General features: G+C 43.4%; 1 protein-coding gene across 1 annotated transcript in view; it reads left to right on the top strand.

Annotated features, from left to right (window-relative positions):
* DOCK5 (dedicator of cytokinesis 5) overlaps positions 1–12,862 on the top strand; it is an 86,183-nt gene extending 73,321 nt beyond the window's left edge. The window contains exons 50-52 of the mRNA XM_037371669.1: positions 2,098–2,236; positions 3,734–3,849; positions 5,859–12,862. Of these exons, the coding sequence (XP_037227566.1) occupies positions 2,098–2,236; positions 3,734–3,849; positions 5,859–5,960 (357 nt within the window). The 3' untranslated portion in view covers positions 5,961–12,862. The remainder of the gene's footprint in view (positions 1–2,097; positions 2,237–3,733; positions 3,850–5,858) is intronic.
* The last annotated feature ends 1,676 nt before the right edge of the window (positions 12,863–14,538 follow it).

The raw sequence follows: 14,538 nt of genomic DNA, 5'->3' as shown, positions 1-14,538 counted from the left end.
CCGGTGTTTCATCTAGGTGCTCAGTGCTCTTGTTCCTTTTTAGGAGCCGAGGACTGTGTGGTGCACTCAGCACCACGTAGAATTGTTCTGTTGTTGTTGGAGCAAACAGATACTGCTAGCCCACTCCAAAATCCAGCTGGCAAGCCAGATGTTCAGCTGCTATCAGTCAGCATCACTGCACAAATCAAATGTGCTGTAAGGTGAAGATCAGTTTGATAGACTGGGGAGATGAAAAAAGATCTCCTAGTTAGGTCACCAGCTTGGGACTGAAAAACTGGTTCTTCCAGCCTGTACTCTGCTCCAGACCTCCTGTGTGAGGGCAGGAGTGTTTACTCCTTGAGCAGATTATTTGCAGGAGAGGAATAAAAGAGAATCTATACCCCCACAGGAGCATTATAATGAGGAATGTGTTGGAGACTGTTAAGCGTTAAGGTTGACAGTGGGATTTGGAATGATCACCTAATACAAATGGATAAGTTTCAGCCCAAAAGTAGAGTTGTATGACCTTGGAGTACTATCCTGCTTTGTGCAAAGACTGTGTTACACTGTCACAGAGTATGCGAGAATTAGGGATCTGAGTATTTAAGCCAATGGCTCAGTGATACTGATTTGACTTAACACAGGCTGCATAAATAATGAGAAAACATGAGTTCTTCTATTTCCCTTTCTCTCCCAAGCTCTCAACTGAATCTGGCAGGAACAGGTTATGCTGCTATATATTCAGGAATTCTCATCAAATCTGAGTGATGCTGCCAGCACTTGGAGTCTGCAGCTTGTTTATGAAAAGGGGAACTTGGTTCTAGAATCAGGTCATTCGGTATTGACAGGCTTCCCACTCAAGTGGAAAATCTGGGGTTGTAAATATGAGTGGTCCAGGAGGCCTGGCCCTCTGCCCCTGGAAGAGCTGCCGTTGAATTAAACGGGTTTAACCCACAAACTGTGATGTCAGATGCTGATCACTTTATTAAGTACAACTCGAGAGAAAAGATCTGGGAGGAAGCCCATCTGTATCGGCCGGTTCGCTAGGACAGTAAGGCATGTCTGTCCAAGACTTTGCGTTGCAGCGAGATGCAAAACAGAAGACGCACCCTCCCGGCTCCCCTCGTGTCTCTGAGGGCAGATTCCATGTGTGATCAGCTTACTGGAGCAAATGAGCCGTCAAGGGTTCGACTCCTGCTTAACAACATTGCAGAGTGCAGGGAAAGCTGTTCTTTATAGCGGGTCTGTTCCATAGCTGCGTCGTGCAGCACAAGAGTTGGACAGACTGATTTTATGCAGCTCTTGACTAAGCTGCTCGGGAGCTTGAAAGCCAGAGGGAACCAAAGGCTTGCTGTATGTCCAGCAGCTTTGGTCTTTTTAAGTTTTATATTCACTGTACACCAGCGTGTGGTCCCTTCAGTTGAGCAGTTCAGTATTTCTCACCCCGCAGATCTCTAAAAGAGCCCAGTAATTATAGTGACAGCCTTCTCCGTAAAGCAATAAATTATTATTTAAAAGGACCATCATATTCTTGCATTGGACTCTTGGCTCCTTGTTCTGGCGGCCTGAAGAGCGCAGAAGACGTGTGTGACGCTGGAAGGAACTGGAACGACATCTCCCGAGTCCCAGTTGCTAGGGATTTGCTCTGTAAAGCCTGGTTGAGACTTGTTTCACAGCGCTAAGGGTATGCTGGATGATACCAGCTGTCCTGGCTTGCACCCAGAATATCATCTTTTATTCTTCTTGGAAAAAAGTTTTTTCTCCCCCCAACCCCACATTTGTTCACAGAACTGCTAATCAAGTGCCGCAGTTTTTCAGCCTGATGTCTTCCCTTCTTAGTTAATGCACTAAGGTTGTTAAAAACAGTTTACGATTGATACCCAGTTAGTAAGGTCCCACAGAACACTGGAGGTGTCGGAGGAGCACAGCATATGCCTTCTGACATGGCTTAGCCAGTGCGGTGGTTTCACTCTCACGTTTCACCTGAATGCACCTTCCCTCCTCCTGCTCGGCTTTTCTGGAGCGTGTTGATGCCTTTGTGTCGGGTCTGATGAGCTGATGTTCGTGCAGCCACCTTGCTGACTGCTAAAAGTTTGGTTTGCTCTTTGTTTCAACCAGGGCATGTCAGGAAAAGCACAAAGGCCAAAGAGTCTTCAGCTGGGAGACAACAGACTGACTTTGCTTCAGGGTTCCTCACTCCAGCAGCCAACGCCTCGCAGCCCGCCACCCATCACTCCCAAAACCCCGAGAACCCAAAGTGAGTTCTGTTACAGAGCAGCTGCCGCATCCGTCGGGGCCGTACCTGGCAGTAGGAATTACTGTGTGTTTGCTGGGGAAGCCTCACTGGCGAGGGAAAGAGGGAAGAACTGCCCTGCAGTCGTTCACAGAAAGCGACTGTGGGCTATTAATGTTGGTAGATATCTTGGTGAGATAACAGAATTTGGCAGTGTTATCAAAGGCACGGCAGTCATACTTGTGACTTACGTATCGCTTGTTAAAATTGAGTATATCAGAGAAATTCCAGAGAACAGTTTTGATCTTTTTCAGTTTCTTTTTTGTTTTCTCCCGTACTGGTTTGTGGGAAGGTATATTGAACTTCAAGGTGAACGTCACGTGTCATCAGTGTAGATGCTTGTAAATGCATCCCGTCAGGCAGCTGCAGCACATAGTAGAGGATTATCTCCTGTGAATTCGCTGGATGGAACCGCAGCCATCCAGCACGGTATTTCCAATCAGCTCCGAGGCTGAATTTTTTCTCTGCAAGCCCTGAAGGCTTTGTTAATTAACGAACAATAACCCTCATCACGTGGCAAAAAAGTTTTAGAAGTTGCACTGCAGCTTGGAAACTCACTGGTAAATGTTACACCTGAAAGAGACGGAATTTATCTTGAACAATAAGCAAAATGACTAATTGGCGCAGTTACTTTCCAGTAAGCCCTGTCGTTAATTCTGGAGCAACATATAAATACGGCTGAAGTAAAAATACAGCTCCAGTGTCACCACTGACAGCTTCCTTGCTTGTCGTTGCATTTCTCCCTCTACTGCTGTTTTTTTTAAAAGAACAGAAGATCATGTGTAGGACCTGACTGTCCTTCCTCTTAGGTGGCTATAAATTCAGTGTCCAGTATAGATAAAGTCAGAATCCAGTATAGATAATGTACTAAACAAGCATAAAACTATCGTGAGAGGGTTAAAACCAAAAAAATGGGTATCAGGAGTGGGGAGACAACGAGAAACACAAACAAATGCAGGAATACTATATGAAGAAAGATATGCGAAAGGAATGTGAAACCTCACTCTTCTACTTAGCAAGCGGTTTTAATTGCCATTAGTACCAGGACAGCTTCCCAGGAATTCTTCTGAAGTTTGGGTACTTATCTACTCCATCAACTGGAGTTAAAATCAAAGTGAATTCTCAGGTTGAGGCCCAGGCTGAAAGGAGACCCCAGTGAACGTTGCAGATGTGATAATGGATTCAATTTTCTGTTCTCTCAGGCATGCATTTTTCACATACGCTTAGATTCATTTGATGAAGATGGAACTCTTCTGGGCATTTTGAACTTCAGGGAGATACAACTGTGACTTGACTTTGACAGATCCATTTGGGTTTAGCTGCTACAGCAGAGAACTGTTAGCAGATCAAAAGCACGAGATCTGAAGTGAATCTCCCTTAAAATTCTACATGGTCGATCCCATTTCCCATTCCCTTTCCACCTACTTTAATGTCTTTTCTTATTATTGTTGTTGCTTCTAGGTTTTCCCTCATTGCAAGCTGATGGATTGGCAACTTCTAGCTTACCGAGCACCCCACCCCCACCTCCGCCCAAAAGCAAACCCTATGAGAACAGCAACCCGAGGAATTCTGTGGAGGTAAGGAAATGAGAGCTGACACTTTTTTGGAGAACAGCTTTTGAGAAAGAAACGCCAGTGGAATTTTCCAAGCTGCTTCTAGGGTGGTGCTACTTGAAACTTGTCTAATCATTTTACTGGTTCACTCCCTGAAACCACAAAAGAATAAAAAAAGTTTTTTGCTTCAGGAGAAGGCCATCAAGTGCAGTCCCTTCTTTTCCAAGTGGGAGTTGTGTTGTCCTCGGTTAGGCAAACTGTGTGTGGGGGTGGGAAGATATATTGAAAACAAAGCACAATGATTGAAAAGTTTCAAAAACATGATCAATGTGAAATAGCGCAGTAATCTGGTCTTGAAAAAGAAGGGGAAAGAATTCACACATCTGCAGAAATTACAAATGTCTCCTTTTGAGTCCTCAGCTCAGAAGAATCTAGTTTTTCAAACTATGTGTCATTAGTAACTTAAACCAGCCTGTATTATATCACCATCTTAGCCACAGCCTTTTTCTCCATTTCGTGGAGTTGGTTTCCTTCTAGGAACATCAAATTGCCACTTTTCTTTACCCTGTATCTTCTAGGAACATCAAATTGCCACTTTTCTTTACCCTGTATCACTAATGTTTCTCTTACACTGTGGGATGCCCAACGGCTCACAGGTACTTAATGTGCAAGGACTCGGCTCATTGTATCAGAATCATTTTTTCTGCCCCTGAAATTCAGGTGCTTCTGGTCCAAGACACTAATTGCTCTCCAATGTGCAGCAACAGAAAGCATCCTTTTGTAACTGTGAAAGCGGGGGGATGTCTTCCCCAGTCTGATTTGCAAAGAAGATTTACAGAGTACCTTAATGAGATGAACCGGAATTTGCCCCAAAAGAATTTAAAGGATGACTGCCCTTAAAATATGCTACCTCTCACAGCGCAGGAAGACAAGAAAAGAGCTCATCACTTAATTCTGTTAGAGAGAGAGGGATGTACACTGCATAAAGCCTTGATGCATGGGATAAATAGGAGGTTTTCCATTTTGCCCTTCATTGGGTCAGAATTGACTGTGCTTCTGAAAAAGGACAGTATAGCTACTGTAGGTGTCATGAATGGCAGAAATATGCCAGCTCTAGGGATGCTGTGGGAGTCACTGGTTCAAGAGGATTAATAAAAGAGCCTCTTTCCCTTGAGTCTTGTAAGAAAACTAATTACTAACATGTTCTGGCTTGCAACATTGACCTTGGCTTGCAGCCAAATGAAAAGGATTCAAAGGGCTGTAAAGAGAGATTGTAAAAGTATTTTCTGAAGGGTTTTGTTACATCGTTGTTGTTGTAAAGTTGACTCTGTCCTCCTTCAGCTGAAATACTCCTGAAATCTTGACAGTTTTGGCTAAGCCAGTGGGTAAGCCACACAAGTTTCCCATTCACCTGGCCTTTTGCATCTCAGTTGTTTACAGGATGCCCCTTAAAAAGAGCAGAGACTTGAAGGAGCCCGCTAGTGCAGTTTTCTGCAAGAACTAGAAACATCCTACAAGCCCCTGTGCCTGGCAGGAAAGCTGTGGCATGCCTTAGTAGAACTTCACTTGCTACCGTTTCACGGAGTTAGTTGTAGCATTCTGATTTGGAAGCGTTTTACATCCTTTTGGCCCCTACTTGGTGCAGCTCAACGAACCAGCAAGATAAAAATAGTTGAATTTTGAAACCTAGAGGAAGATGGGTTTATTGCCATTTTAATGATAAACAAAAGGTGGGACGGAGGGACAGATGGCTCTGACTTGAAGTCAGGTCAGAAGCGACTAAAGTCTTTCTGCAACTAAAGCATATTCTAGCAACTAAAAGGCATCTGCTTCTGTTATTTCCTGGGGATCTGTCCTTGTTTGCCCCTGTCATCAATTTGATGTAGTACAGGGAGGCTGAATTCAAAGATTTGGTCCTGAAAAACACATCAAGTAGTACGGGACCTCTTGCATTTCTTGTTCGGTGAAGCAAAATGTCCTAACTTGCCAGTAATGGCTTATTTTTTCTGTGTGTTTTTGTTTTACCTTCTCAGGTTGCTCCACCGCTACCCAGCAGACGTGAAGCCAAGCCTCCCCCGCCACCCCCAAAAACCAGAAAATCAAGCGTTGTCTCTTCCGAGCAAGGTTTGCAGTGAGGACCGTCACTTGCTGGTGTAACAGCAAGCGCCTGCAGTGAAATGGACGTTTTCTTTTTGCTGACGTGCTGGGGCTCTCTGACCTTACGGCTGGGTGATCTCACTGCCATTCCGTTCACTCCCCTTGGAGTTTTCTTTGGGAAATACCAAAAGGAACTGTGCTGGTGACTGTATTCCCTAACCTCTGGTTCATCTTTCCAGTATTGAGACACTAATCGCATTGCAGAAGTCACCCTGCTGGAATTCTTGTCTGTCTTTAGTCTTTGTCTCTCCTGAGGTTTTTTTTTCCGCTGATGCAGTTTCGGCAGCTCATTCCTAGTGTAAACCTGGCACGGTAGCGATGTGCACCAGTGTTTGAAACAAGCCACGCCAGTGTGAGCTGTGCCCTACAGTATTTGCACAGAAGTTCGGTACAGCTTTACAGCTGTGCTTGTGCCCTGATCCCTCCTGTCCCTGAAGCATCGCCAAGCCCTGAGCTGCGTGAAGCGAAGCAGACCGCAGCCGTTCCGAAGTTGTGAGATGTCAGGTGCCGGTGTATGATGAGCAGTCTCCTAAGATTCTTGATTGCAGGCAGAGACCTGAGCATTGTTAGCAGAATAAGAAGTCTTTTTTTTTTTTTTTTCCTGCTAGTCATCATATGTATTTAAGATGAAGGGCAGACGTTCTGCCTTACACCATCACTGCTCGAGTCGTGGCAGTTGCTTGCTCCCAATGGAGAGTTTAGGTTCACCAGTATTTTGTCATAATTTCACTGTTGATTCTGGTTTTAACACTACAGAGCAGTTGATATTCCTCCCTGCATTATGTTACCTGCTTGGTTTGCACTTGTATCTGGGGCTTGGTACAATATTTCATCTTTTTGCTTTTTAATAGGGTGTAAAAAGTTGCTTCTCTCCTGGGAATATGTAGAAGAGTAGAAGCTGAATTGGTACCAGCACCATACTGGTACCAGCAAATCTGAGAGGATAGAGTGTGCAAAACTAATTATGCATCCTGACCTCAGAAACAAAGTCTGATAGTAACTATAACCTTTACTTTGGCTGGGTGGATTCACACAAATATAAATAATTCTCATCCTCTTTTTTTTTTTTTATTTTTTTTGTTTGTCTGTTTTTTTACCCCTTTGTGGCAGTACTTGCACTTTGTTCCCTAGCCTCCTTTCACCTAGGTTTGTAACCACCAGTAGACTTCAAGGAGCAGTTTAGATCTGGGATGCATGTGCAAAACTTGCTAATTAACCTAATTTCCTGTTGCTTGGATTAGTCCAGCTTTCTGCAGCTTTTCTTCCCATGGAGGATGGGATAAACTGTTTAATTTTTCTTTTAAGTTGTTTATTCCCTGCTCTGTCTAAGCATCACTCTTTCTACTTGTATAGAGAAAAAATGACACGATCTTAGGTTTTAAGGTTTTTAAATTCACGTGATCCGCGCAGGAAAAGGCTGTTGCCCACTGTTAGAATAGCCTGTCCTCCTGGTTGCATAGTGACCAAAAAATTGACACAAATTTTGTTATATTAGGACCAGATGGGCCTTAGACACAGCATTTCTCTGTGCCTGAGCTGCCACTGAAATCTTCCAGGTTAAAAACCAGGACGTCACCAGTTGCGATTAGTTCATGGCAGATGCATCTTGCAGCTTTCAGGGCTGCGTGTCTCTGAGCTCTGTTATCAGGGCTGCAGCCCTGGGGCGGGGGCTTACAGGGCACTTCTGTCCTGCTGAAACCAGAAACAATTCAGTTAAAAATTCGCTTGCAGTGCATTTCTATTCTGTTCTACTCTCAGAAGATCTAGGTGACTCTGAAGATCGCAGCTCTTTTTTTGCTGTGTGGAGCAGGATTCTCTAAACTGCCTGTTTCGGAACTGATGCCTTGTGAAGAACTTCACTTTTCTCGTCAAGCTATTTAATTGAAACTATCTTTGTATATCTCTCCCCCGGACCCCCGTTGCAGCTGCCTGATGGTGCCACATTTCCCAGCAGCAGCAAAGCCAGTGAAATTTGAGGTTTTCTTGATTGGGAAGAATTAATTCTCTTGTCACATTCAGGCAGAATATTTTGCCCTGCTATTCTGCCTGTGTGGCTGCCTGTTTATAAACACAGCATTTGTGGGGGCTGTTATTTTTTACTGATGTTTTCCAGGAAAGGGAGAAACATAACTTGTTGTTCTCTTTCACTGTGGAACTTGGGAAATATGGGAGTTTGCCTGCAAAGTTTAGATTCAAACTTTTTGGAAAGTCCAAAGTTTCCTAAAACCTCATCATAAAGAGGGACCAGTGGAGGAATTTGGATCCAAGTTTCTGAACCTGCACAAAACTTTGGCTGTTTGCTTACAGGTTGCGGCCTCTTAATTTATCATCAGTATTGATGAAGATTCTGTCATCGGTTCTCTCTTCCAGGAAATAATTTTGCTTGTTAACTGTAGCTCTCATTTAGCTTCTGATTATCGGGTAGGAGATGGGGACACCCACTAAAAGCGCTGCTGAGGACGTTGCTCACAGTAGTAGGTACAAATACTGTTGGGTTGGGGGTTTTTTGCAGGCCACTGCACCATTATGCTGCTTGCATGACTTAAATGGGTTTCATTACCTTACTGAAAAATTGAAGGTCGTTAAACCTGATGAAAGCTTTTCTCAGCAAAGCCTTTCTCAGGGAAAAATAAAGCCAATGAAACCCTAGGGTTGGTTTTTTTTGTTGTTGTTGAGACAGAAGTAGTCCTTTCTTTGGTTCTTCTGCATTACGTTGGCTTCAGTGAAGGAAACCTGCAGAAGCTGTGGTGGCTTTGCTGCCTGCAGGGCTCCGTAAGAGACAGCTGTCACCCAGGGGTCACACAGATTCTCATCACAGAGAGGCCGGAGACGTGTTGGAAGTGGTGCCGCAGTTGTGCCGCATGCACCCGCCGTCGTGTTTGCTGTAGCACATGTACAACTGCCTCTGGGTCGTTGCCTTCTCAGGGGAAATCTTGGAAACCTTTCTGGACACCCTGAGCATGGTTCACCCCCTCTCCCTGGTGCACTGTCAGCTCCACCTTATGTTCTTGGACATAGATGCTGCTTGACTTGAAAACCACAGGGTTTTCTTGTCTTTCGTTTTTTGTCCGCTTCTTCCTCTTCTTGTAAACTCGGTCTGCCTTCTGCTGCACGTCATGAACTGAAGGATCCTCTGAAACTTCACTTGAACCAGAACTTTGTGGTGAGAATTTTGCTTTAGGAAGAACAGCAGGACGTGATCTCAATTGTAGAAAAGCACATCTGAACACCACCTGCTGTTAATTCAGTGCCTGTCCCTACCCTACATCAGCCTGTTACGCGGTCTAGGTACCTTTTCAGAGCAGGTTGGCTTTTAACTCCTTTGGTAAGTCAGCAGAAACAAAGGAGGCTGTAGCAATCCCAGCTAAGGGGTTGTCGGTCCTGGGTAGACCACCTAGCTATCAGGTTTGGGTATTTTGGTTTCCAGTGACTTTTGAGTCTTATTTCCCTGCCTTTTTTTCATCTGCTTTAATAACCTTTAACTCGTAGGTGTACCTTGTGCATTCAGCAGTTGTTTTTTTCCTGGAGGACGGAACTGGTTCATGCAGAAAAACCTCTCTAGAGGAAGTCTGACCTCAGGAAGAATTTTTCAGCTGATCTTTAATGACTTGACGTAATGCTCTGTAACTGGAGGGGTCTTGGTCCTGACTGCTGGGGTTTGCAGTTTTATGGACTAGGTTTATGAACAGAGTACCTAGCGTGGGAGTGATTAATTATCCTCTCCCCTCCTTTCCTTCCTTGGATCATGCAGCTGCCAGTCATTAGGAATAAGGACAGTGTTTTTTCTCCTCTGTGCCGATACCTGAGCCAGCGAGGTGCCCAAGTCACCTGGAGAGTCCCAGCAGCACCCCAGTGCCCCCAGAAGTCCAGGAAGCTTCAGTGCTTTGTGATTTCAGCAGTGGCTTCAAGAGGCCTTTCATTTCTATTTTGATCTTTGGCTTCTACTGTACTTTTTCTATAGGGTTAGCTCCTTAAGAAGCAGGGGAGGTCCCTTCCCATCTGCGCTGCCTCACAGTTGCGCTGTCTCACCTGGCAGGTTCCTTCTCTGGCTTTGCTGTCCACGCAGTCCAGGCTTTTCTTCTGGCTGCCTTTGTGTTCTGGCCAGATGGACACTTGTCCAAGTGTCATCACCATCCAAGGGGGCATCACCCTTAGCTGGAGGGGAAGGAACAGCTGATGCTGAAGGACAGAGTGAGCACATTTCCCTTCCGGAGAGATTAGGGGCTGAAAATGCAAATTTGCTGTGCCAGGAAGGGGTTTAATGGTGAGAGGTTTTTTTTGGTTGGTTTTTTTTTTTTTTTTTTTTTGCTTTCTAAGCGTTATTTGTATTCTAGAGTCTGAAGTGCTGTAAAGTCTTCCTGCTTCTCCTTCTTGCCTTCCAGCAAACTCACTCACAAACAGGCGTTGGGTTTTCTTAAATGTTTTGCTGGCTGTGGTATGTCAAGAGTTACATTCTCAGCGTAGTTTGCTTGGAGCTACAAGATGGAATTTCGGTCCTGTGCTTAAATGGTTTAGGGCTTCGTGCCAGTTTTAGAAAAAAGCATTGTCTTCTAAGTGTCAGATTTTGAAAGGCAGTTGGGCATTTAAGTGTGTGAATAAGCATGGGGCCTGACCAATTTTAATTAAGAGGAATTAAGTGCCCACACTGAAGAGAAATCCCACCAGACCCCTGATTTATTTATTTTTTAACGGTTACCTACCTGCTCTTTGATACGGTACCTGCCTGACTGAAGTTCTGAGACTGAATTTTGAAAGCAAATTTAAGGTCTCACTACTTAGTTTTCAAAATGAGCATCATCTTTCCATGTTAATTGGATGCTTTTGGAAATGTCATCTCATGTCTTTTAAATTGGAGGGCTAAAAACGGGAGCAGGGGACTCGTCCGTAATGATGTCATCTCTGCACACCAGAAATGAAAGCAAACAGCAGCATTTCTAGCCGATCCATAGTTTTGAATAAAACAAATCTCAAAGTTAAATATCCCGTCTGCAGAGAAGACAAAATCTAATCCCATTTCATAGTCGTGCTGTTCAAAGCTAGTGTTAAATTTCATGTCTTAGAGGGCTGGGTTTTTTGTTGGTTTTTTTTTTTGATAAATATGCTCAACACTTGTTTTCTGGAGCTTTTAATTAAAATTTGTCATGCTGGGATAAATTCCTTTAAAAATGTTACAGGCTCTAATCCACACCAGGGGAAGAGAGAAAGAGACAGCTTTCCATTTCAGTGGATTATTGGATTAGGAAAGGACACCAGTTCCAGTGAGAACAGCTCTGTGATCTGCAGTGGCAGAAAATCCTGTAATGTATATGCAGTGGGGTTTGAGAACCTGCATCTAATAACCTTCACGCTGTGCAGCCCAGTGGATGTTCCACAGATTAACAGTGAGTTAGATTTGTAGTGATAACAGCCCAGATTTTCTCTCCTTATTTATTTTTATAATTGTAAATGCAAGTAATAAGTTTAAGATGTCTGTAATTTAACTGTAATCTTTTTTTATATATATATAGTGAAAACATTCCTGACCCATTACTACCTTCTTTCAATATTTTTTTTTGTCTCTTTTAATTAAAACCTCTTATCTTACATTTACTGTTGCAGACCAAATTATCTAGTGGACCAGGATGAGCTTTTCCTAGGACTACATCAGAAAGAAAAAAGTAAACCAGTAATGGGATTTCATTGCATGGCAGGAGAGGGGCTTTTCAAAAGCAGGTGAGGTTCACCTAATCTGCTCCTTTTAACAGTAAAGCACCTTTAGGGCACTAACAGAGATCACACAAAGGAACACAGAGGAGCTTAACAAAAGGTGAAAAGCATCTGTTTATGCTGTATTGGTCTGATGGTTCAGGTTTCAGGCTGTCAGAGAAATCCCTGGATGTGCATGACTGCATGCTTGGAACCTGTTTTTCACATGCATGGTCTGCAGGTTTTGTCTTTTTTTAAACAGAGGTGTAAGTCCTCAGCAGCTCTGAAATTCAGCCCTAACATGCATGGTATTAATTGATGTCTGTTTTTTATTGTCGGTATTATAAAGGGTTCATGACGTGTTAAACCTTTGGGTATGTTTGTCTTGAATTCAGGAGAATATGGATATTGTGTAACGTGTTTTTGTGAATGTGTTTTGAGATCCTGGATGTGATCCTTTAGCTAAACTAAACACCCACCTCTGCGGACTGCAAATACCCCCCCCCCCCCCCCCCCCCCCTTTCTTTAATTGAATCAGCAAAAGATACAGCTTTTAAACTGGCTCTGAAGAACAGAGTAGGAGCTAAGCTTTGGAAAGAGAGTCTGCATCTCTCTGGGTACATGACATATGATTTACTAAGTCTGTAAAGCAAGGTGTATAAATTTTCATGTTTTTTTTTAAAATATATTAACTGTTGTAAAGTTTGTAAATACCTTTTTAAAATAAATGTAGTTTTTAATGCGTGAACCAGTAAGAAAAGAGTATATGAAAGTGTCTCATACATGGGCTATTGAAGTGGGAGTGGAATTAATTCCAACAGTAAGTTTATTCTTGATTTTTAACAAAGTTGTACTACCGTTTTATCCAGAGACTAGTGAGATCAGACAGTGCCTTTGTCCAGGCGTTGTCTGTACATGTGAAACAAAAGCTGTCACGTCCAAGTTTTCATTGCAGGACACAAAGCAGACCCTGTGCTGCTGAGTCCCCACTGCTGGACCAGAATGTTGCTCTTTTTACACGTAAACTAGTAATCTAATCCACACAACAGTTATCTTCTACTATTTGAATGCAACTTCAGAGTATTTATTCACATAATGCAGTCTAAGCAAAGGCCGTTGGAAGAGAAATTGATTTTAACATAGCTTTGAAATTTTATTCTGGGTCTGTTGTTCCGTTTCGCTTTCGGGGTTTAAATATTCTTTCGTCTAGCTTCTCCTTCGATCAGACTTTCCTGTAAATACAAATCATAACACTTTTTTTGAAGAGAAGAAATAACTTTGATGATGGAATTTTAACGCCTGGTCAGATGCTAAAATATTCATAGCGTGGTCTCCATTGGAAGGAGGATTAGAGCGATATAAATCTGACCCAACCTGATCTCTCTGCCACCTGCCCATGGATCTGATCGTGCAGTATAATGTAACTGACGCTTATAATGGCCCTTTTCATCCCAAAGTGCAGGACCATGTTTACATCTGTTAATGGGTCCACCAGCAGCTGTTGAACGCTACGCTTTGACAGCAGCTTAGGACAAGGAGAGTGAACATGCACAAAGCATCGGTATGTAGAATGTCTCGGTCAGCTTAAGCAGTTGGCCAAGAGACCAGAGACACGAAAGCTGTGCTGGCCAGAGTATTACAGGGTCTTTGTGGAGTGCCACAGTTGCCCTGTTACCACTCCCTGTGTACCTTAGGACTGTTCAACTGGAAATCGTGTTCCTGCGGCATGTACTGCTGGACCTGGTCTCCTACTTGACTCTTTCTTTATGTTCTTCCCTCCCAGCTGAAAGCCTGAAGTGGTTTGGATAGAAGCATTGTCTGAGCGTGTTATTTTTTTCCCCTTACGTGCCTTAGCTAGGTGTATTTTTGTTTGTGCTCGCTACCAGCTTCTCCAGGAAATTATGGAAATCGATTTAAAAAGTTTTTCCACGGGGTGGATCATTGCCAGACACCTCCCCTTTTATTGCATAATGTTCCTGTAGCAACTCCAGGAATGTGGCACATCGGAAAAGCTGCATCTGGAAAAAGCTGAACTTGTTTTCGGTGTCATCAAGCAGCTCAAAATAAGAAGGGCACGTAATTCAGACTATGCTACAGGAAGAAGACATGCAAACTAGTGTTTGGTGCAGAGGCTTAGACCTTTTTACATTTATGTGCAAGATTACTGGCTCTTTCTGAACAAACTTAAGAATATTATTGGGGAGTGGGGAGTGTCTTAAGCTCAGCAAAGACAGGCCAAGTTGCCCTCAGTGAGCAAGAAGTGTCAAGGACTCATTTGAAATATCCTGATAATTATTCTGGTATCTTTGCCTGCCTAATATAGTCTCTTGTAGTAAACAAACAAAAAAAAATTACTGTTGCTGGCTCTTTATTCTGCAGGTAGCGCTGCTGTTGGAAGCCAGAGTCACGCACAAAGATTCCATTTTATATTCAGTAGAAACAGCATTAAAGGTGACCTAAAAAGCCCTGTTGTTTAGGTAGTTTCTGTGTGAAAATCCAATGGAAGTCAGGCTCTGACCTGTCTGCATTGCTGTTACAGAGTTTATGAGCCTTTATTCAGGCCAGATTTCAGTGGAAGGCTAGAGTGCGTACTTGAAACTTTTGGCCTTGGCTTCAAAAATGAAGTACAGATTGAGTGTTTCAACTTTTAGGACAGCTCAGAGACGCTTCCCAGAAAGTGGTGACCATCTGGCCTGATCAAGGTGTTGCTATATTAATTAAAGAGCACATTTTTGCTGGGGAGTGTTCTTTCCGTGGCAGTTGGTTTGCATGTGAAGCCGCTGCTGTCATTGCATTAGAGCATCTAATGGAAAATACATTTCCCAGTCTGGGGACCTTGGGAGCAGCAGCTTCCATATGGCTGGATCCTTT

Source organism: Falco rusticolus, chromosome 20 (assembly GCF_015220075.1).
Source record: "Falco rusticolus isolate bFalRus1 chromosome 20, bFalRus1.pri, whole genome shotgun sequence".
In the NCBI taxonomy this organism is placed as follows: Eukaryota; Metazoa; Chordata; class Aves; order Falconiformes; family Falconidae; genus Falco; species Falco rusticolus.
The sequence above is the reverse complement of the archived record's forward strand: the minus strand, read 5'-3'. Positions and strand labels throughout refer to the sequence as shown.